Source organism: Delphinus delphis, chromosome 2 (genome assembly GCF_949987515.2).
Source record: "Delphinus delphis chromosome 2, mDelDel1.2, whole genome shotgun sequence".
Classification (NCBI taxonomy): Eukaryota; Metazoa; Chordata; class Mammalia; order Artiodactyla; family Delphinidae; genus Delphinus; species Delphinus delphis.
The window spans coordinates 67,866,512-67,888,977 of record NC_082684.1 but is presented as its reverse complement, the minus strand read 5'-3'; the positions used below and the strand labels follow the sequence as shown (position 1 = coordinate 67,888,977).

At 33.7% G+C, this 22,466-nt stretch overlaps 1 protein-coding gene across 2 annotated transcripts in view; it reads left to right on the top strand.

The window, feature by feature from the left end:
- Window positions 1-22,466, top strand: part of SCFD1 (sec1 family domain containing 1) — a 132,089-nt gene that overhangs the window by 52,684 nt on the left and 56,939 nt on the right. For both annotated transcript variants that reach the window (XM_060004730.1, XM_060004732.1), the window contains 4 exons: window positions 2,001-2,140; window positions 4,879-4,969; window positions 5,914-5,987; window positions 6,676-6,757. In XM_060004730.1, coding sequence (XP_059860713.1) covers window positions 2,001-2,140; window positions 4,879-4,969; window positions 5,914-5,987; window positions 6,676-6,757 — 387 coding nt within the window. The remainder of the gene's footprint in view (window positions 1-2,000; window positions 2,141-4,878; window positions 4,970-5,913; window positions 5,988-6,675; window positions 6,758-22,466) is intronic.

Here is a 22,466-nt window from a genome sequence, read left to right as displayed (position 1 = left end):
GGTCTGCTTTAACTCATGGAAGGAAAACAAGACTGCTGAAGACTTACCCATGTTTTCCCAGTGGGATTTACTTATATCTGGTGATTTGGCACACCATTGTCCAGTTTTCTAAGTCAGGAAAGTGTGAATATTAGTGGAAATAGATTAGACTTTACCATGTGAAAACTAATTCTGTTGTCTTCTATACCCATGTCTTCAGTTCCTTTAACATGATTGAGTACAGCACAGAATGTTCTGATTTCCCAATTTTCAAGACTGAAATTATTTTTCCTTATTTGCCTGGCTATTAGTGCAAACAAGGGGAACGTTTCTTGCCGCTATTATGTTATTTCTGAAAACTCTTAACATCTTTGATTCCTTTATCATTTTGTGTTTTAAGTATTCCATCAATACTTAGGTATTAACATGCTATCCTATTTTTAGAGCAGTAATTTTGCTAACAAGTTACTTGTGTTTTGAATGAGCTGTGTGTCATCACCACGGAAATAGTACTTCACTAGAAATTCTAGTTAATAAAGCTTAACTATTTAAAAATGTTTCTTTTCTTCGATATCTTTGTTTTGTTAGATAACTTTTAAAAACAAAGGTTCTTCTCAGATGTAGCTGTTAACACCTGTTTATTGTACTTTCTTCCTATATGGATGATTTGCTGTGCCAAGGTGAGGTTAAGGTATGGGATGGGAAAAGGGATTAAATAGGGTTATATTATGTTATGTTTATCCTATGATAATATAAGGAGCCCATAGGAAAGACATAATACTGACAGGTTGAAATACAATATAGTACACTCTTCTTTGTCAAGAGGCTTGTTACTCTACTGGCAGTTAGACATCTATATATTTTGCACTCTTTTTTTTTATGTCATGGGGGAAAATGACAAGGAAGTAAGCTATTGTAAAGGATTTATTTGAGAAAGTTACAGGGTATGGTCTAAGGATCCAATCTCAGTATTAATGACCTTTTCCTGTCAAGAGGAAATTAAATTATATTCGGTACATTTAATTTGCTAAGACCTAGAAGTTTAATCATTAAGAACTTATATCTTTGAACGAAGATGATTGTATCACAGTCATGCTAGATAATTTCTCCATATAATTTCTTTTGCTCATCATTCATTTGCTTATTGATATCCATATTTTATCTCTAGCTCACTATTCTTCAGAGTAGAGTTGAACCATAAAATACTGCTATTACATAAAGGAACCCACAAGTCTAATGCAAGGAGGGAGAAAGAATAGAAAAGATAGCTCACTTTTGTTTTTTTGTATGTTTGTTTTTTGGGAAAGGGCAAAAAAAATCAAGCCTCACGTGAGTAAAATTATGTCTACGCAGAAAAGCTTAGCAGCTATTAGTATGACTGGCTCTTAGCATTTATTTGAAAGGGAGTGCTGTTATTATTGTAGCTTCTGTTGTAATTTTTTTTTTAATGCAATCCATCAAGTAACAGGTCAGACTGTTAAGACTCTCTAAGAGTTTAAAAATTACATTTAAGGTTATGTTTGTTACTGGAAACAATTAAGCATCAAGAGACGTGGTCAAATAAATGTAGCCAAATATTTGTCTACTATGTAGACATGATAAAAATGAGGTAGATATGCATATTCAAATACAGGAAGAGCTCAAAATATTGATACATTATTAAATGAGAAGATTAAAGTACAAAGTATGTATAATGTAATCCCATTCTTTAAAATTTAAAGGATATGTTTGCTGACATATACAAAAATATTTTTCTAGAAGGATACACAAGAACCTAAACACGGTTTTTTGGGCTTTCTGAAATTGTAATCATATGTATCTACTACTAAATTAAAATACATAAACAATTAAAGGTACCTTTATGTAACGAAACATTGGAAGGAGGTCTTTTAGTTTCAGATCTGTATTTTGTCCTTGGAAATAGTAGAAAAGGCAGTAAGAATCTGTGTTATATTTCTTATTGTAGGCAATGTTCTTAAATTCAGAAAACTGTTATTTAAAACAGAATTACTTTTTCCTAGGATTTCCACTTGAACAGAGTTAATTTGGAAGAGTCTTCAGGAGTGGAGAATTCCCCAGCTGGTGCTAGACCAAAGAGAAAAAACAAGAAGTCTTATGATTTAACTCCAGTTGATAAATTTTGGCAGAAACATAAAGGAAGGTAAATAAGAAAAACAATAAGTAAAAGATTCACCCCCTAAAAAGATATGCAGATGTCATATGACTTAATGGGTTTTTAAAAAAAAAACCAAAACAGGTCACAGTGGTTCATCTACACCATGAATAAGACCTGTAATTAAATAGTCTATGGAGCTCTGTCTTTATTGTTTAATTTCCTAGTTCTTATGTTGCTTTTGTTAGTTGTTTTGCGGGAGCCACTTCCCTTTTCAATAAGTTCACACCATATGATTTTATAGATTTTACAGATAGTCTTTCTCAATTTCATTTCTATCCCCATTGACCCTCTGCAGCACCATTTCTACCTTTCATTAAAATTGGTTTTTGTGATAGGGAAACATGAAAGTGTGATTTTCCTTTTTTGTTCCATGTTTGCCTTCATACAAACCCAATTTTAGATATCTGTGGAGAAAATACCTAAGCCTGAAAACAAGATTTATTCAAAGTACATTAGAAATAATAGGTAAAAAAATTTTAACAATTTGCCATGTGATTTATTATAGGTAGATATGCAGATCCATGTGTTGCTATGACCCCTTAAAGTTGAGGTACTTCATGAGCTTAGTAACTGCTATAAAAGTTATCTAGTGGTCATTATGGCTAGAGGAATCATTCTAAAAAACAAACAAAAAAATCATTCCTCTGAGAGAAAAAGAATGTTGCTCATCAACAATTATGGAAATACAATGTTATTTATTGTAATCTGGACTATTTCAACAGTTACTGTATCTATCTGTCTGTATATATATATGTATATCTCCCTGATATGGCTGTTCTTTTTGGTCTCATTTATGTTTAAAGAGAAGTAGGATATAGACTTGGTTCAATACAATTGGTTTTTTTGTATGCTTTATCTTTTTTTATTTATAACCTTGTTTTTTAAACACTGGAAAATCACATTGCTATAACAAAGAATTGTAGTTTCTCTGCAATGAAAAGTCACTATCTTTCTCTCTCTGACTAATGCAATTTTGGGTATTTTAAATTATTTTCTTCTCTTTGGAATCCTATATATAGTCTACATTTCCTTTTAGAATGGTAAAGTATAAGAATTTACATTATTTACAGAGGATGCAGGATATTTTAAAGTTAATTTTAAATTTCACATTCCCTAATAGAAAAACAAAAGCTTAAGAAAACAATTTCTTTATTCATATATGGAAATTTTGAATATTTTCTTTAGACCATATGTTTAGGAACAACTTAAGGGGTCAGTTGAACAGTAAGAACTTTAATTTTTTGTTTGTTAGGTAGGAATAGCCCTCACTCTGAATGTCATGCTACAATAGCAATGTGGGCACAGATGCTGGGAGACAGCATAGAGTTAAACAAGCTACTTAAATCTCTCTGAGCTTCATTTTCCTCATCAGTGAAATGTGGGATGATACTTCTACCTATTGTCCTATTTCAGGTTGTTGTGAAGATTGACATAATGTAAAGTAACTTGCCCCAAATCATCCAGCTTTCATTGGTAAAACCAGGTATAAAAACCAGTTCTGGCAGATTCTAAAGTCCCTGGTCTTAGCTGGCAGTAGTGTATATGTACCCCACCAAGACTGTGGTCAGAATTAAATGAGACAATAGAGACAGATTCTTAGCATAGTGTTTGTCATACAGTCAGCACTCAATAAATACAAGCAGTTATTATCGTCTGTTAGCCCTGAGACCTAAACACACTAGAGATTTTAAGGATCATTTAGTTCAACCAGCACATTTTACCTGCTCACTGCTGTTTTCTGACAACATAAACTCTGCTGGACCTCCGTTAGGGCCTGCAGTTGTCATGTAAAACTGGACTGTGTTTCTCAAAATCCTTTCAGGAGCTTTTGTCATTTCTGTGCTGATCATTAGTGAAGTGTTATCAAGTGTCAGCGTGGAGGAAGGGGGACGTGACCCTTTCTTTCTTAAAGGAGAAGAAGCTGGCCTCCCCTAAGGCTGTAGATGAAAAATACTCATGTTATAGCACAGGGAGATCAGCTCGGTGCTTTGTGACCACCTAGAGGGGTGGGATAGGGAGGGTGGGAGGGAGATGCAAGAGGGAAGGGATATGGGGATATTTGTATACATATAGCTGATTCACTTTATTATGCAGCAGAAACTAACACAACATTGTAAAGCAACTATACTCCAGTAAAAATTAATAAAAACAAAACAAACAAACAAACAAAAACTGGGCCCATGTTCTATTTTTACCAATGGTGGTCTAGATATTGAATTTACAGAATTAAAAGATTTTTTTCACAGTTACAGTTTTTTTCACAGCATGTAATATTTTTTAGTACATCTTTGTAGTTACATGGACCCTTTGACACTATATGTTAATTTGCCTGGTAATATTTAATTGATGTTTGATATACTGTGGTTTCTCTTACTTTGTTTTTCAGTCACTTAAATATCTTTCTATTTTTTCTAATAATGTATAGGTGAAGAGAAAATGATACAGTTAATGAAAAGAATAGAAATAAAATTTAAATTTGTTTATATATATAAGTATTATGCATTTTAAAGAAATAGTATTTACAATGTAAATAGATATCACAAGGATATATAGTAGTATTTATCCTAAATGTTTTCTGCCTGTGTTATATATAATATACATTCAAATTTAAATGAATACATTTGAAATAATAATAAATCCTCATTGTATATATTTCAAAATTCACACAAAAATCAATCTTCTAATCTCATACTTATAGTTCCTCTTGTGCAATACTGTTTCAGTCCATTCCCAGAAGTTGCAGAATCAGTTCAGCAAGAACTAGAGTCTTACAGAGCACAGGAAGATGAGGTTAAACGACTTAAAAGCATTATGGTAAGATTCTGTTTACTTTCTTGGAAATATAGGGAAGCAGAAGGACATCTGGAGGGGGAAAGAGGTTAACTTTTTTTCCTTACAAAAATTCAAGGCCATTCATTGCTTTAATAACAAAAAAATATATTCCCAACTTACATAAAAGATCTTTTTTAAAAAGAAATCTAAGTTCTAAGGAGAAGAGTGGACTCTTTAAAAAAAATAATATGAATTTATGATTTGAAAAAATATATAATGTGAGTATATTTTAGAGATATATGTTCCGGTGCTGCTCATTTTACTATATTTTTGATCTAGCTTCAAATTTCAGCTGTACTGTTAATTACTGTGTGACCTGTGGCAAGTCTCTGGGCCTACTTCTCTTTTCTTTTTTTTAATAAATTTATTTATTTTTGGCTGTGCATGGGCTTTCTCTAGTTATGGCGAGCAGGGACTACTCTGTTGCGGCGCACGGGCTTCTCATTGTGGTGGCTTCTCTTGTTATGGAACACGGGCTCTAGGCACATGGGCTTCAGTAGTCATGGCACGTCGGTTCAGTAGTTGTGGCTCGCGGGCTCTAGAGCGCAGGCTCAGTAGTTGTGGCGCATGGGCTTAGTTGCTCCGCGGCATGTGGGATCTTCCTGGACCAGGGCTTGAACCCGTGTCCCCTGCATAGGCAGGTGGATTCTTAACCACTGTGCCACCAGGGAAGTCTCTGGGCCTATTTCTTTATCTGAAAATGCCAGCTGGTCCTTTTTTTAGTCATCCAACCATTCATTAGATTGGTGGTGACTAGAACTTTTCTATAACTGTCAAAAATGCAGATGCTTGCTCCTTAGAAGGGAAGAATTATTATCCTGGGTGACCAGAATCATACTGTTTATCAGTGATCTTAGGAATATATTGATTTTCATGCTTGGGCTTGGGATTTCTGAGTAGTTACTGGGACCGTTTTTTCCTTCCAGGGACTAGAAGGGGAAGATGAAGGAGCCATAAGTATGCTGTCTGACAATACTGCTAAGTTAACATCAGCCGTTAGGTAAGTAGGCAGTTTATCCTCTTTGAAATCTTTCTGTTGATAAGAATTTATTTTGGAGGTTAAAAAATTGATTAATATTTTTCATGATAGGAAATAATAGTAATAGCATATACCTTTAGACTAAAGAACTAAATTGTGTTTTTAATATGTTCAAGCTGATTTAAGTTCCCTCCTTTTCATATAGCAGATCATTTGTTCCTTTTACTAGTTAGAATTGTATAATGGGGGTAATTTTGCCACAGAGATAGTATTGCTGATAAAGTAAGGTGAGTTATTGTTAATTTTATCATTGCTGCTATTACTTTATTAGCTAAAGTTTAAGCGGTATCTTTTTCATACTTTAAATGCCATCAAGGAGAGAGAGTTTCGTGTTTTAGAAATTTCACATTAATCTGATTTTATTCTAAACCTCCAAATTTTGGAATCAGAAAGTTAAATGGTAGAATAATGATATTTGGGAGGCAGGTTATTTTAAAATAAGAAGCATTTCAACTGTATTAAAGTGGTAAATACTGTATGTGTTCAAGCCTGGAGATTAAGTTCAGTTGATAGTTTAACATGTAATTTTGTCCCTGTTTTACTGTTCCAAGTATCCTCAGAGGAAGCAACCAGGTGTGTGTTTTATTAAAATTTATGTCATTTCCTTAGAGAATTTAATGGTTAATTTTCAATTTTTTGATACTTGTAGTTCTTTGCCAGAACTCCTTGAAAAAAAAAGACTTATTGATCTCCATACAAATGTTGCCACTGCTGTTTTAGAACATATAAAGGTAAATTTAGCTTTTCCTTCCTCACAATATAGCTACTATTTTTGTAGGGTTTTAGACTTTGTAAGATTCTTTCATATTCATTGTCTTGTTGAGCCCTCACTGTAATGTTAAGAGATATAATTATTGAAGGCAGCATTATTACCTTCATTTTTGCAAATGAGGAAACCCATCCAGGAAGATTAGTGATTTGTCCAAGGTTACATGTTCAGTAAAGAGAAGTTAGCATCTGTGATATTTTTATTACGTTTTATTGTATTACTTTGTTAATAGTAGACCTGTATCTAAACATCAGTAATACAGATTTAGACATCCCTTTTACTATAGTACTATCTAAAATATCTATTAATAACATCACTTCATTATGTAACTTGGTTCTGATCTTTTTAGTTTTAGATTAGTCTGTTAGCATTATTGCTTCTTACTGTTACCTGCTATACTGTGATTTTGAAACAAATGTATTGGGTATTCTGTATGTTGTTATCATAGTTCTTTTTTCTCATTACTTCATTCATGGTAACTCTGTATCAGCTGGACTTAATCCATTCTTCAGTATTCTACTGTCATTTATTCTCTGGACATGGAACTGAATTCCAGTGACAGATTGATGATATACTAGAATGTGGCTATTACTGACCCCTACTTTCCATTTGAGATGATACATTTGAAAAAGCAATGTAAAAAAGCTGAATATGCTTGCTTCCTGTCCAAAGTATTGATAACAACTTGGATTTATGGAAAAGAGGATTAAACATTTTTCTTTCTTAATGATTTAAAAAGCCTTAGAGCATTAGAAAGGAGCTACTATAGATAGATAATGGACATTGTACAGCATAGAATTTAAACCTGCATAATTTCTGTTAAGCTGAGAGCCCGATTTTTTTTCCCCCACATCTTGATAGTGATGCTTGCTATTTTCATGTACCTACAGGAATAGAAACATAATTGAGCAGTCTATAGATGATTTCTGCTGCTGATATTTTCACTTCCATATGTTGCATCTCTGTAAAGTGGGAAAATGCTGATCAAATTTTTTTACCTGAGATCATTGTCTCCTGTGGAGATAATACATATAACCGGTAAAATGCAACAAAGAGCTATATTGAGAATTTACTTCACTAGGAAAGTAAAGGCTTTGCTTACAAGGCTAAATATGAAGACTGTGAATCTAATATAAAAAGTTAAACAAAAATGTATTGCATTAAAACAAAATATAGGTTCTGCTTTACATCTACTGAACTATACTTATGTAATCAAGATCTTATGATCCATTAAACAAATGTTTCTTGATTACATGCTGTTTATGACAGTTGTTAATAGTCCTGTATGTACCTTGAGATTTAAACTGTTCCGTGGATTTTTTTGACATATAGTTTTTTCATTAATTTTTTTCATTATTAAATGTTTATTAATACTTACATTTTACTTTCTGACTTCAGTTCTCACAGTTGTAAAACCAGGAAAGTGCCAAGCTTAGCTTCTACTTCCAGACTGAATTGTGTAACCCAAAGTAACTAATTATCATACCAATGGAAAGTGCACAGTTTCATCTTATTCCTAAAACTTTACAAACAGTATCCTGCCCCAAATTTATATGAATATACTCTAGGTCAGAGACTAGAGCTTATGGTTTGAGAAAATTCTGGTTAAAGTAATTTACTTACTCAATTATGTTAAGTGGCTCTGTAGGTGTTGTGCTGGGCCCTAGAGATTCTGTAATAAACAGGACAGACAAGTTCTTTGTTCTCTTGGAGCTAATATAGTAGTGACAACAAACAAAGTAAGCAAATTAGAAAACAGGATAACGTCAGGCATTTAGGTGATATGAAAACACCAAATTAGGGTGATGTGATATGATAGACACTGGCTCAGAGGGCTGTTCTAGAGTAAGTGAAATCACCATCAAAGGAAATCACCTTTGATAAGGTGATGTTTTAATTGAGACCCAAATCACACGAAGGAGCCAGTTAGTGAAAATTTCAGGGCCACGTATTCCAGGCAGAGGGACTAATATGTGCTGCAAAGGCCTTAAGGCAGGAACAAATTGCTTTGGAAGACCTAGAAGAAGTCTAATGTACTTATAGTGAGGAGAGAAAGAGTGATAGACTATGGGGTCAAGAGAAATAGGGATTTAAGTATGAAGAGGTTAATGCCATGATCTGATTTATGTTTTAACAAGAGAATGGTCTGAGCTGTGTGAGGGATGGGTGAGTTCTGGAAGTAAGTGGAGAACTGGAAGATGGCTATTATACATGACTAGGTGAAAAACGGTGTTTTTTAAGGCAAAATTTAAGGCATAAATTAAATGCTTATTTATGATTGTATATGAGTTTTTGAGAATCACTTTGTCCTAATAGATGCCGTCTGTCTGAGATACTTTAATAAGCCACCATGCCTGACCCAAAAATTCTGCTTTAAGACCTGGGTGCTTGGCTCTCTTTATAAAGGAACTTGTTTCTTCCAGGGCTGCTAATTGTGTGGCAGAGCATCTTATGCTAAGAAACTAATTTGTCATTCAGGGTGTTAAATACTTGTATATAAAATCTACATATTTTGGAATAATTTTTGTGCTGTAACTCAAGGAAGACACCATATTCCTAGTAGGATCTGATATAAAGAAACTATAAAGGACATTATATATAAGGTCATTCACTTGCAGAGGGAAAATAATGTCATGTATAGAACACAGTATTCCTCATTGGATCATTCTAGGAAACCCAATTAATAGTAGAAGTTTTTTTTAAATCATAGATAAAGGAGCATATTTATTTTAAATATTTACATATAAATTATAGTTGTATTTAATAAGCCACATACTCTGAGTTATTCTGATATAAGAAATTCTATTAGGGCTTCCCTCGTGGCGCAGTGGTTAGGAATCCGCCTGCCAATGCAGGGGACACAGGTTCAAGCCCTGGTCCGGGAAGATCCCACATGCCGTGGAGCAACTAAACTCATGCGCCACAACTACTGACCCTGCTCTCTAGAGCCCGTGAGCCATAGCTACTGAGCCCGCACGCCTAGATCCCATGCTGTGCAACAAGAGAAGCCACCCAGTGAGAAGCCTGCGCACCACAACAAAGAGTAGCCCCCGCTCACTGCAACTGGAGAAAAGCCTGCGGGCAGCAACAAAAGACCCAATGCAGCCAAAAATTAAATAAATAAATAATAATAATAATAAAGAAATTTTATTAGTATAGAAAAATTGGGATGTCTTCTGTGAAGAGTCCTGTTTTAATGTTAACCATCTTTCTTAAGTTATTCTCCCTTGACAAAACTAGCACATAAATGCTATTGTTTCCATTTTTTCTCATTACTTCTAGTTATAAAATTTTTTCTTAACGGTTTTTCATAACTATTAAATTTCCAGTTTTAAAATATTTACTTTTAAGTGGCATGTTTATTTGTGCCATTATTATGTTACACCATCTGCCCCTGGCTATATAATGTTAATAATAATTAAAGAAGTATTTTTCTCCATTATCTCTTTTTTTTATTTTTAATTTTTATTGGAGTATAGTTGCTTAACAATGTTGTGTTAGTTTCTTGCTGTACAGCAAAGTGAATCAGTCATATGTATACATATATCCCCTCTTTTTTGGTTTTCCTTCCCATTTAGGTCACTACAGAGCATTGAGTAAAGTTCCCTGTGCTATACAGTATGTTCTCATTAGTTATCTATTTTATACATAGTATCAATAGTGTATATATGTCAATCCCAATCTCCCAATTCATCCCACCCCCCCATCATCTCTTATCTTTTCATTAGAATTTGTTGACCACCTGAGCTTTATTTACTTCTTTGTAAACATTTATTCACCTGAGTAGTAAATACTTATTATTAGCAAGAATATTATGACTTTTAATGCAGAGATCTCAGAACACTTCTCTTGGTATTTGTCTTTACTGCAATTTTGCATATTCTTTTGGGGTGTTTAGATTATAGCTGCTTCTTACATTTCTTTAGATGGTTTTCTGAAGCAGAATACTAGAAGTCCTGGCAGTTATCCAGTAGTTGATGTTTCAGTGGAAAGATAGAAGGAGCACAGCAGTTTGTAACAAGTTTGGCAAATATTATCATGTAAATGTATTGATATTCTAAGGATTTTAGTGGCTTGGGTAGTTAACATTGGTCTAATAGATTAAATTGTTGAATCCTCATTTGTTTAAAGTAAACCTTATCTTTTGCAACCTCTTTAGCAATTTTTTCATTTCTAATACAAATAAGATTTTCCCCCACTTGCTGGTTATTACAGAATGGATTCTGAGATTACTTAAATAATTTGTAGACCAATTTTAATTTATTTTAATTATTGTTGTCTCACCTGCATAATCACACTGAATTAATTACTCTCTAGCTTCAGAAACCTAAGAAAAGGAAAAGTTACCTAGCTGTAAGTCACAGTAGATGAGAGAGAAATGGCATTATATGCTCTTTCCCCTAATGCTCTTACATCTGAATGCTCCTTCCTAAGGTAGCCGGCAAAGAATTAGCTGTTAATAAGCTGTTGTGGATCAAGGCTTCATTGGTGCTGAATCTTAATTTTTGTTCCTCTTGTGGAGAAAGTTAAGAGGTACTGAATTAGATCTAAACACATCATCTGGTCAAGCAAACATGTACTGCCTTAGGTCTACACTCTGAACAAGGTTTAGCCCTTGCTAGCGATGCTAGCTTTTAACTGGAGCCCCTCCTTCAGGGGACTAATTTTTCTTCGATTCAACTTCAGTGTCTTTCTTAGGGGAAAATAAGCTTTCAAAATAAAGTAGAAACTGAACTGATCTTCACTAGTCAACACATCAAATTAGCTGATGCCCTTTATTCCCTTGGTAAAACAGTGGTTGCTGGCCACATTATTGACATGCTGACATTTGACAGCTAGTATGTTTGTAAGTTGAATTTTTTGCTTACCAAAAAGTTATTTGTATTTGATTCCAATCTGTTTATGTCAATGGTATGAGTAGGAAAAGAGGATTGTTTCTATAAAACTAAGTTACATGCCTTAGACTCAATGAAGATGGTGATTTAATTATTGCTTAACTTAGTAGCAGGTAAAAAAAAAAAACACAGAAAACCTGTAAGACATTAGAAAATCTTGAAAAACACTAAAATTGCTTTGTAAATGTTTATAAATTTTTTTATTTCACTTCAAAGAAACAAACTAGAAGTTGTAGGTGATCCCTTATAGGTATGCATTATGCAAGAAAGAAAAAAATTTCAGTCAGTGCACCTCGGTACTCAAGGGAAAGGTCTTGGATCTACGTCAAGATTGACAGACAATTATACATTTTAGACCTTAAGTTAAAAGGTAGTGTTTAAAATGTTTATATAGAACACAGGTCCTTTTTATTCTTTACATTAACTGACTTTGATTAACTGATCACTACTCTCCTGATCACAGTAGGGAAGAAATTTTACTGTAGTATAAATCAGAACATTTCTCTGGCTGGATTTTGACTGATCTCTTTTAAATGATCTCTTGTCCAGTACACATACCAAGTGAATGTTCATATGACCTTGGTGTCTGTTCTTCAAAGCAGGGAAAAATATATCTTGTAGCAGGAAGTCCCCAATGGACATACTGTCACTATCTTCTACCTCTTTTCATCCCAATTATTATTAGTCACTATAAGAACTTAAAGTTTTCTTTACTCCAAGTATGACCAAAGACAGCTCTTGAATGAGTGAAATATCCTTCAGTTTCTTACTCACTATGAATTTCTGGAGGCTACTTCCACATCCTCAAAAAACAAAGTATGAAATTACCTTTTCCTAGCTTTTTGCTCTCACTTTTCTGCCATCTGTTTTAATGAAGATGAAGCATTGTCATTTAGCAGGACTCAGTTTAATAGATTCGTAAACGTTAAATTCATAGAAATAAAGACTTCTCAAAACTCAATAAAGGGGGCTTCCCTGGTGGCACAGTGGTTGAGAGTCCACCTGCCGATGCAGGGGACACGGGTTCATGCCCTGGTCCGGGAAGATCCCACATGCCGCGGAGCGGCTGGGCCCATGAGCCATGGCCGCTGAGCCTGTGTGTCCGAAGCCTGTGCTCCACAATGGGAGAGGCCACAACAGTGAGAGGCCCGCGTACCGCAAAAAAAAAAAAAAAAAAAAAACAATAAAAGGAAAATGAACAACCCAATTTTTAAAAGGGTAAAAGATTTGAATAAAGATTTGACTAAAAAAGATACACGGGTGACAAATAAGTTCAGTGTCAACAATCATTAGAAAAATACAACTAAAACCATAGTGAGATACCTCTATACATCTATTAAAATGTCTAAAATTTAAAATATTGATCCTGCCAACATCTGGCAAGGATGCAGAAGAACTAGAACTCTCATGTATTGCTGGTAGGAATGTAAAATGGTACACCCACTTTGGAAAACAGTATCTCTGTTCCTTAAAATGTTAAACACAAACCCATTATATGCTCCAGCCATTCTACTCTTAGGTATTTACTGAAGATAAATGAAAGCATATACGTTCATTGTACATGAATATTTATAGCAGCTCTTTGTCATAGCCCAAAACTGGAAACAACCCAAATGTCTATCAACAGGTGAATTGAATGAACAAATTATGGTATATCTATACAATGGGATATTCTACAATTAAAAGTAAGGTACTATTAATACATACAGTATGTATTATTGGATGAATCTCATAGTAATTGCACTGAGTGAAAGATGAATCGATGAATCTCAGAGTAATTACACTGAGTGAAAGAAGCCACACACACACAAAAAATACATAATCTATAATTGCATTTACATAAAATTCATTAAAATGCAAGCTAATCTATAGTGACAGAAAGCAGGACATAGAGAATTGTGTTGGAGGGCCAAAAGGAAAGAAGTACATTGAGAAAATTTCCTTGGGTGATGAATGATATGTTCAGTGTTTGGATTGTGTTCATGGTTTCATGGGTATATACATATATTAAAACTTAACAGATTCTGTGTATTGTATGTCATTATACCTCAATAAAAGTGAAAAATTCAAACAAGGCTTAGTGGTCATCTATTTCAGGTCTTTTACAGATAAGAAAACAGATTTTAATTAAGTCATTGAGAAAGCCAAAGACTAATTTTGGTAATGTGGATTTTTGGCATTGTGTTTTAAGTGCCATAGAATATTAAGAAACAGAATATGCTACATAATTTGTGAGTGGGTAAACCTGGGAGTTTTTTACAGACTTTTCCCTTATAGGAATATGCGGTAGGTTAAATGCAGAGAGTAGAAGCAGAGTTGAGATGAACAGTCAAATGTTTAAAATAAAAGGAGAGGACAGATGCATTCCTTACTTTTTTAAATAGATTTCTCACATTTTATTTATTTATTTATACCTTGACTTGTTCTACAGAATTTGAGGTCACTTACAATGACAACACATAGACTAGCAGAATAGAGAATAATTCATGAGCACCAGGGATATACAAATCAAAGTAGAAAGTAAAAAATCAAACATAGCCCTTATAATTCCTCAGTCCTGTAGCACCCACTTTCCAAAGTCCTTCACGAACCTCCTGTGGAACTAGGATTTTCAAGATAGAAGGAACCGTGGGACAGAATTTTTAGTAGATTCCACAAATTAGTGAGGTTTCTTCCTTGGTGAAATAAGGTTAAAAATAAAATTTACTGTATCCCCCTCTTGGAGATTCATAATGCAGTATAATATACACATTTTATTTTGTTTTTTAAAATTTATTTATTTTTGGTTGCATTGGGTCTTCGTTGCTGCACGCGAGCTTTCTCTAGTTGTGGCAAGCGGGGGCTACTCTTCATTGCATAGCATGGGCTTCTTATTGTGGTGGCTTCTCTTGTTGCGCAGCATGGGCTCTAGACGCGCGGACTTCAGTAGTTGTGGCTCACGGGCTCTAGAGCACAGGCTCAGTAGTTATGGCACGTGGGCTTAGTTGCTCCACGGCACGTAGGATCTTCCCAGACCAGGGCTCAAGCCGGTGTCCCCTGCATTGGCAGGTGGATTCTTAACCACTGCGCCACCAGGGAAGCCCAATATATGCATTTTAAAAACTTATTTAGCCAATATTTCTCAAACTCCGTTGACTTTGGAACACCTCTAGGGATTATTTCTTATAACCAACTCTGAGAACTAGCATTCTGCAGAACATGTTTTGTGAAATATTCTTCATTTAATCAGTGAAGGAAATAAGAAAAGAAAAGGTTAAATGTTCCCTAGTTAATGGCAGAGTTGGAACTCAAACCTGGAACTTTTTGTATTTTGTCTTGTTATCTCTTTACCATACCATTTATCATTGTTATTCAGTTTCAGTCTGGTTCAGTTTATCAAGTAAAGTCAAGAAATGTTTCATTTAAAGAAATGCCTTAAAGAATTTTGCATTCTTTTACCTGACTCCTTCTGATACTGCCATTTTTGCTTTCTTTTCTCTATACTTATCGATCACCTACAATGTACAGTTCTGTAGATGGTTCTTATTTTAATCGAGTGAAAATATTTACACCCTGATTGTTATGTGAGTACTAGAGTACCTTTAAAAAACATGTATTTTAAGATACTATGTAAATGAACGTGTTTTTACTACAGTGCCTTATAGAGTGCTTTACACTTCACAAATATTTTATTATCAAACGTAGCATCCTCAGATTATGATTGTTGGCTGAAAAATATGAACATATGATGTATTTTTTTCCTTTTAAAGAGAACAAACTTCTTTTGTGCACTTGTATATCAGATAATTTAACATAATAGATATGTTCTCTCATTCTGCAGAGGAACACGAATCTCAGAGTTACTGAGTACATGACTTGAGACCAACTGCCAGAGCCTGAACTTGAACTTTGGCTTTTGACTTTTAAATCCCGTACTCTGTCTACCGTGCTGTAGTTCCTTAAAACATAATCACCAAAAATGTAATGAGAATGATTTTGCTCTTTTATAATCCCTTTAGAGTAACCATGGGTTCAAAAGTAATGTAAACAAGCAAAAATTAGAAGTAGGGAACCCCAGTTGTCTTATTAAAATATTTGACCATTCAATGTGTTTATTCATTCATTTTAAAAATACTCAGTTGGCCTAGTCTTTTATGTCCATGAATGCTTAAATAGGAAATGAAAATTTAGTGAACTTTTAAATTGTTTCATAAAACAAGTATACTTTTTAAAATAACGGATTTGTTTTAAAGGTCAGTTATGTTGAAATACCAATAAATACCTCAAGAAAAATTCCATGCTAGGGTTACTTATTGACTAGTAGCGAACATGAATACATACAAATATATGTATGTATTATATACTTTGTGTATTCATTGTCAGTGTAAGACTACACTCCTAAAGCTATCTTTTTTTTGAAGCACATGCAAAATCATATCTCTGTTGTTTTCCTTTGGTTTGAGTTATTTTATATAATATCTATGGAGAAGTAAAAGTGAAAGGTGTTATTATTCAAAGCTACACAAATCTTCCCAAGGTATTGCAAACACTCTTTATTAAATGTGCCCCTTTCTTTTGTTTTACATTAGATGCATGTCTTTTTTGGCTTTAGTTTTTTTCTAATTAATAGACTATTTTTTTAGAGCAGTTTTATGTTTGCAGGAAAATGAGTGAAAAGTACAGAGGATTTCCATGTATCTTCTTACCCACCTGTCCCCAGTTTCCCCTGTTATTAATCTCTTGCATTAATGTGGTACATTTGTTACAATTGATAAGCCAATATTAATACATTATTAATACCAACTAAAGTCTGTAGTTACATTAGGGTTCACTCTTTGTGTTGTACATTCTGTGGGTTTTGACAAGTGTATAATGACATGTATCCATCATTACAATATCATACTGTTCAACTGCTCTAAAATCACCTGTGCTCCACCTGTGTATCCATTCTTCCCTCCCCCCAAATCCCTGACAACCACTGATTTTTTACTGTCTCCACAGTATTGTTTTCCAGAATATCAGATAGTTGGAATCATACAGTATGTAACTTTTTCAGAGTAGTTTCTTTTATTTAGTAAAATGCATTTAAGACCGTTCTGTGTCTTTTCATGACTTAATAGCTCATTTCTTTTTATTGCTAATTAATATTCCATTGTCTGGATGTACCATAGTTTATTTATTCATTCAGTTATTGAAGGGCATCTTGGTTGCTCCCAACTCTTGGCATTTTTGAATAAAGCTGCTATAAACATCCATGTGATGGTTTTGGGGTGGACATAAGTTTTCAGCTCCTTCCGGTAAATATCTAAGAGCATGATTGCTGGATCATATGGCCAGAGTATGTTTAGAATTGTAAAAAACTGCCAACTGCCAAACTGTCTTCCAAGGTGGCTGTACCATTTTGCCTTCCCATCAGCAGTGAATGAGAGCTCCTGTTGCTTCATATCTTCACCAGCATCTGGTGTTGCCAGTGTTGGATTTTAGTCATTCTGATAGGTATGTAGTGTGTCTTTTTTTTATATATGATGTCCTGTTTTTTGTACATACTTTATTTTTATTGAAGTATAGTTGATTTATATACAATGTCATTTTAGTTTCATGTGTACAGCACAGTGATTCAGTTATATACACACTGTTTTTCAGATTCTTTTCCCCTATAGGTTATTACATGTACATACTTTTATTATTTACTTAATTTTATTTATTTATTTATTTTATTTTTGGCCGCTCCGCAGCAGCATGCGGGATCTTAGTTCCCCGACCAGGGATCGAACCCACGCCCCGTGCATTGGAAGGGTGGGGTCTTAACCACTGGACTGCCAGGGAAGTCCCAAGTGTGTCTTATTTTAATTTGCATTTTTCTGATGTCATACAGTGTGAAGCATCTTTTCATACACTTACTTGCCATCTGCCTATCTTCTTTCGTGAAACGTCTGTTCAGGTCTTTGGCCCATTTTTAAATTGTATTTTGTTTTCTTAGTGCTGAATTTTAAGAGTTCTTTGTATTTGTTGGGGGGCGATTAGAATCCCTTAATGGATGTGTCTTTGCAGTTATCTTATCCCAGTCTATGGCTTGTCTTCTCATTCTCTTGGTAATATCTTTCACAGAACAGAGGCCTCTAATTTTAATCAAGTCCATCTTTTTAATTATTTCTTTCATGGATCGTGCCTTTGGTGTTCTATCTAAAAAGTCATCACTATACCCAGGTCATCTAAATTTTCTCCTGGTATCTTTTAGGAGTTTTAGTTTTGCATTTACATTTAGGTCTGTGATCCATTTTGAGTCAATTTTTCTGAAAGGTGTTGGGTATGTCATATTTTTTTTGCATGTGGATGTCCAGTTGTTCCTTCACCATTTGTTGAAAAGACTTTCCTCCTCCATTGAATTGCATTTGCGCTTCTGTCAAAGATTAGTCAACTGTATTTGTGTGAGTCTGTTTCTGTAGTATCATTGATATATTTGTCTGGGTTTTTTTCACAAACACCACACTGTCTTAATTATTGCAACTTTTAAGTTAAGTATTAAAATCAGGTGTTGTCAGTCCTCCATCCTTTTTTTTTTCCTCCTTCAATAATGTGTTGACTATTCTGGGTCTTTCCTGTCTCCATATAAACCTTAGAATGAGTTTGTCAGTATCCACCAAATAACCTGCTGAGATTTTGACTGGAATTGTGTTGAATCTATAGATCAAGTGGGAAGAACTGACATCTTGACAATAATGAGTCTGCCTATTCATAAATAAGAACTATCTCTTCATTTATTTTTTGAGTACTAATGAAAATGGTATTTCCTTTAATATCAAAGTTCAATTGTCCATTGCTAGTATATTGGAAACCGGTTGACTTTTGTACATTAACCTTGTGTCCTACAATCTTGCTATAATCACTTATTAGTTCCAGGAGATTTTTTGGTGTTTCTTTGGGATTTTCTACATAGACAGTAGTGTCATCTGCAAACAAAGACAGCTTTATTCTTCCTTCCCAATCTGTCTGCTTTTTATTTCCTTTTCTTGTTTATTGCATTAGCTAGGACTTCTAGTACAAGGTTGAGTAGGAGTGTGAGAGGGAACATCTTTACCTTGTTCCTGATCTTAGCAAGAAAACATCTAGTTCGTTTGCATTGTATTTTCTGGAAGAGATTGTAGAGATTTGGAATGATTTCTTTCTTAAATATTTGGTAGAATTCACTAGTAACTCACCTAGACCTGATGCTTTCTATTTTGGAAAGCTATTCATTATTGATCAATTTCTTTAATAATATAGGCCTATTCATTCCATAAGTGAGTTTTGATAGATTGTGTCTTTCAAGGAATTGGTTCATTTCATCTAGGTTATCAAGTTTATGGGCACAGAGTTGTTTAAAAATTTTTATTATCCTTTTAATGTCATGGGATCAGTAATGATGGCCCCTCTTTCATTTCTGATACTATTTATGTCTTCTCTTCTTTATTCTTAGTTAACCTGGCTAGAAGTTTACCAATTTGATTGATCATTTCAAAGAACCAGCTTTTGGTTCCAGTGATTTTTCTCTAGTGATTTCTTGTTTTTAATTTCATTGATTTCTGCTCTGATTTTTATCATTTCTTTTCTTCTGTTTACTTGGATTTAATTTGCTGTTCTTTTCCTGGGTATATCTTTTGAGAGTTCAACACATTAGTGAGGTAAAACTAAATGCTTCTGAGAGTTATGATAAAATAAGACATAATAGTTTACAGGTGCCATATAAACCTCTGTTTTCTCCAGAAATATTATAGATAAAGCACTTTTTTGTATTTCATTATAATAAGGTTGCTAATATTAGTATTTTAATATTTGTCATCTATGAAGATCATTTCATATACATTTAAAATTTCTTATTACATAGATCATTTTTGTTAGAATTTAAATTTTTTAGTAGGAGTCAATATATAAGATAAATTTATAGATTAAATAAACTTGTTTTCTTATTCTAAAACAGATTTAAGTCAGCTTCCACGAATAGCACATACAGCAAAAATCATGAAGTAGAAACTCACAATTGTTTCTATATAGTTATAATTATAATTCTCAAGTTTGGCTTTGAATTTTCTGGCCACCACAGTAAAGAGATACAATTAAATTCTTGAAAATTTTCTCAGAAAGAATTTGTTTTTTATTCTAAGCAAAGTGTTCCTTAATATTGTGTTACAAAAGACATTGTTCATATTGGGCATTATCTAGAGTAAATTTAGTGATGTAACAATGCAATATTTTAATATCAGTTACTGTCATGGATTTTACATGGCAACTTAATGAACGTTAAGGGCATAATATTAAAATATAATTCATTGAGAGCAGTTTTATGAGTGACCAATGTAATAAAGTCTAAGTTTATACCATTCTAGTGTTTTTTTTCTTACACTAAGAATAGAATTTTTAGTATCTAAAGTGGAAATATTTTGCATTCTTTAAATAATGTAATAATATCACTTTTTAAATTGGCTGGATTTAGATAGCAGAAAAGTTGAGGTTACACCTTCTGATTTGGGCCCAGAATGCTAGAAAGTCAGTGTTCTTGGTAGAGAGAAAAATGCGTATATTTGGAAATGAGATAACTAACTAGTAAGGTTGATAACCTATTGTAGAAATTAAAGATCCTAATCAGGTTCCTCACCTTGACAGTATACTGTCCCATTTCTGCACAGAAGTAAGGTAGAAGTATAATGATGAATTTTATTCAAGATTTCTAAGTCACTGTGGCATATGAGCAAATGTTCCAGAATAAATATTTTCAGCCAGCTGTGCTATAGAACACCTTAAATATTTTCATGGAACATCCAGTTTTAGTGCAACATAATTTTTCACGTTAGCAAACCCATATAAATCCACTGGCATGAAATGCAGCAAAAAATACACCTAAATAACTAAAAATATATTAACATGCTATTGTGTTATATTATGAAAGGCAATTGAGTTTTAGAGAATTCCAGTCATCTTGCGGGGCACAAGCCATAAAGTAATGAACAAATAGCTTAGTATAATCTAGACTTTATACTCTAGTGACATACAGACCACAGACTATTATAATACAGCATACAGAGGCCACTCACCTGGAGGAAGAATTATCCAAAACAGCCTTGAATGATGATAGGAACTGCACATTTAAAAAAGAAAGTAGAAACAAGAAAAGGCTAGAGTATAAAGGATCTTCAACTTAAGATTAGGTTATATCCTAAAAGTATAGTTCTAAGTTCATTTTAGCTTAAGGATATACTTTCCTATAGACATTAACATGGCAGATAGGTCCCTGTCCTACAAACCCTATTTAATTCATAATCTGGAATGTTTCAAATGTTGTGTTGCAGCAAAGAAGAGTTTATCATACCCTCTCTCTCCTGTAAGAAGTACTGGTAGAAGAATATTGGGATTCTTAGTAGTGAAAGGAAGTAATAACTGTCTAATCCCTTCTTGTCTTTACTTTTACTGCTGACTAGGGAATAGAACTGGCGCTTGGAGAAGAAGGAAGGCCAAGAAATACCACTCTAGTCTTTGTCATCACCTCAGTCTATGACTGAGGCTGTAGCTAGCAGTGAATAGGGAGTCCAAGAATGGTGGTGCCTGTAGCTAGGATAAACAGAGGAATGGTAAAAGAGAAGGAAAAAAATCCCCCGCAGTTGTAGGAAGGAAAAAGGAATTCCTTTCATGTCCTGTATGGGTCATCAATAAATCTTCCTACGTAATGGGTTCTCAAAAAGCAAGAAATGCATACTACTTACACATCCCGAATGACTTGAGGGTTTTTAGAAGTGTCCCTTCTTTTGTTCTTTTTAAACCCAGTAGACTATTGGCTGTCACCAGTCAAAAAATGCCATACCCACAGACATATACATAACACTTTATTTCAAATTAACAAAATTATAAACACAGTTACAGGTAAATGACAATTCAGTACATTTAGTTGGATAATATATATAAAATGCATATATGTGTGGTTAATTTGATGTGAATGTTGACACAGTGCACTGAGAAATGAAAAACATCATGCTGATTGTCCACTGATAACTCTGAAATTGGGAGAAAAACACGAGAATTTTTTTTTTTAAATCAGATTCTTCTCTTAGCTCTTCTAAAGGGATTTTTAGGAAATTCATAGCTCTCAGAGTTTATATTCACTAGATATAATTTGTATTCCATATATAGTCCTTTATTTTTCTGTAATATTCCCTTCTTGATAATTTATTCTTGATATTTATTGAAGCTACCAAAAATCTGTTTATTATCTTGACCTTGTTATTTTGTTTTATATTTTTAATTTGTCTATTTTCCATGTAACTCTTGTTATCCAATTTTTGTCCTCCTTTGAATCCATATTGTAGAAGAATAATGGATCTTTGGGACAGAAGTTGTTTCTCTTAGTATTTTCCCTTATTTCAAGAAAGTGAAAAAGGACCGACCTATAGATATTATGTCTCTGGACAAAGTAACCTTTTACCACATATATGTAAATTATGTGTATTACCAAAAAACCCCAAATATATACTAATTGACACATATACTTTCTTCCATAAAGCATATACAAAGGAAGCAATAAGTTGTTCTTGAGGAAAATGTAATTTTCCCTACTCTTTATCTGTGGTGTACATTGGAGTCTGACCTGGATTTGAATCTCAACTCTCTACTACTTCTACTCTGGTAACCTTGAATAAATTTATGTTTCTTTGTGTCTGTTTCTTCATCTTTAAAACGGGACTAATAATTCCTAGCTCATAGTGTTATCTGGAGAATTAAATGAGATAGTCTAAGTTTGTAGTTTTTAAACACTGTTCTCTGGTACCCTAG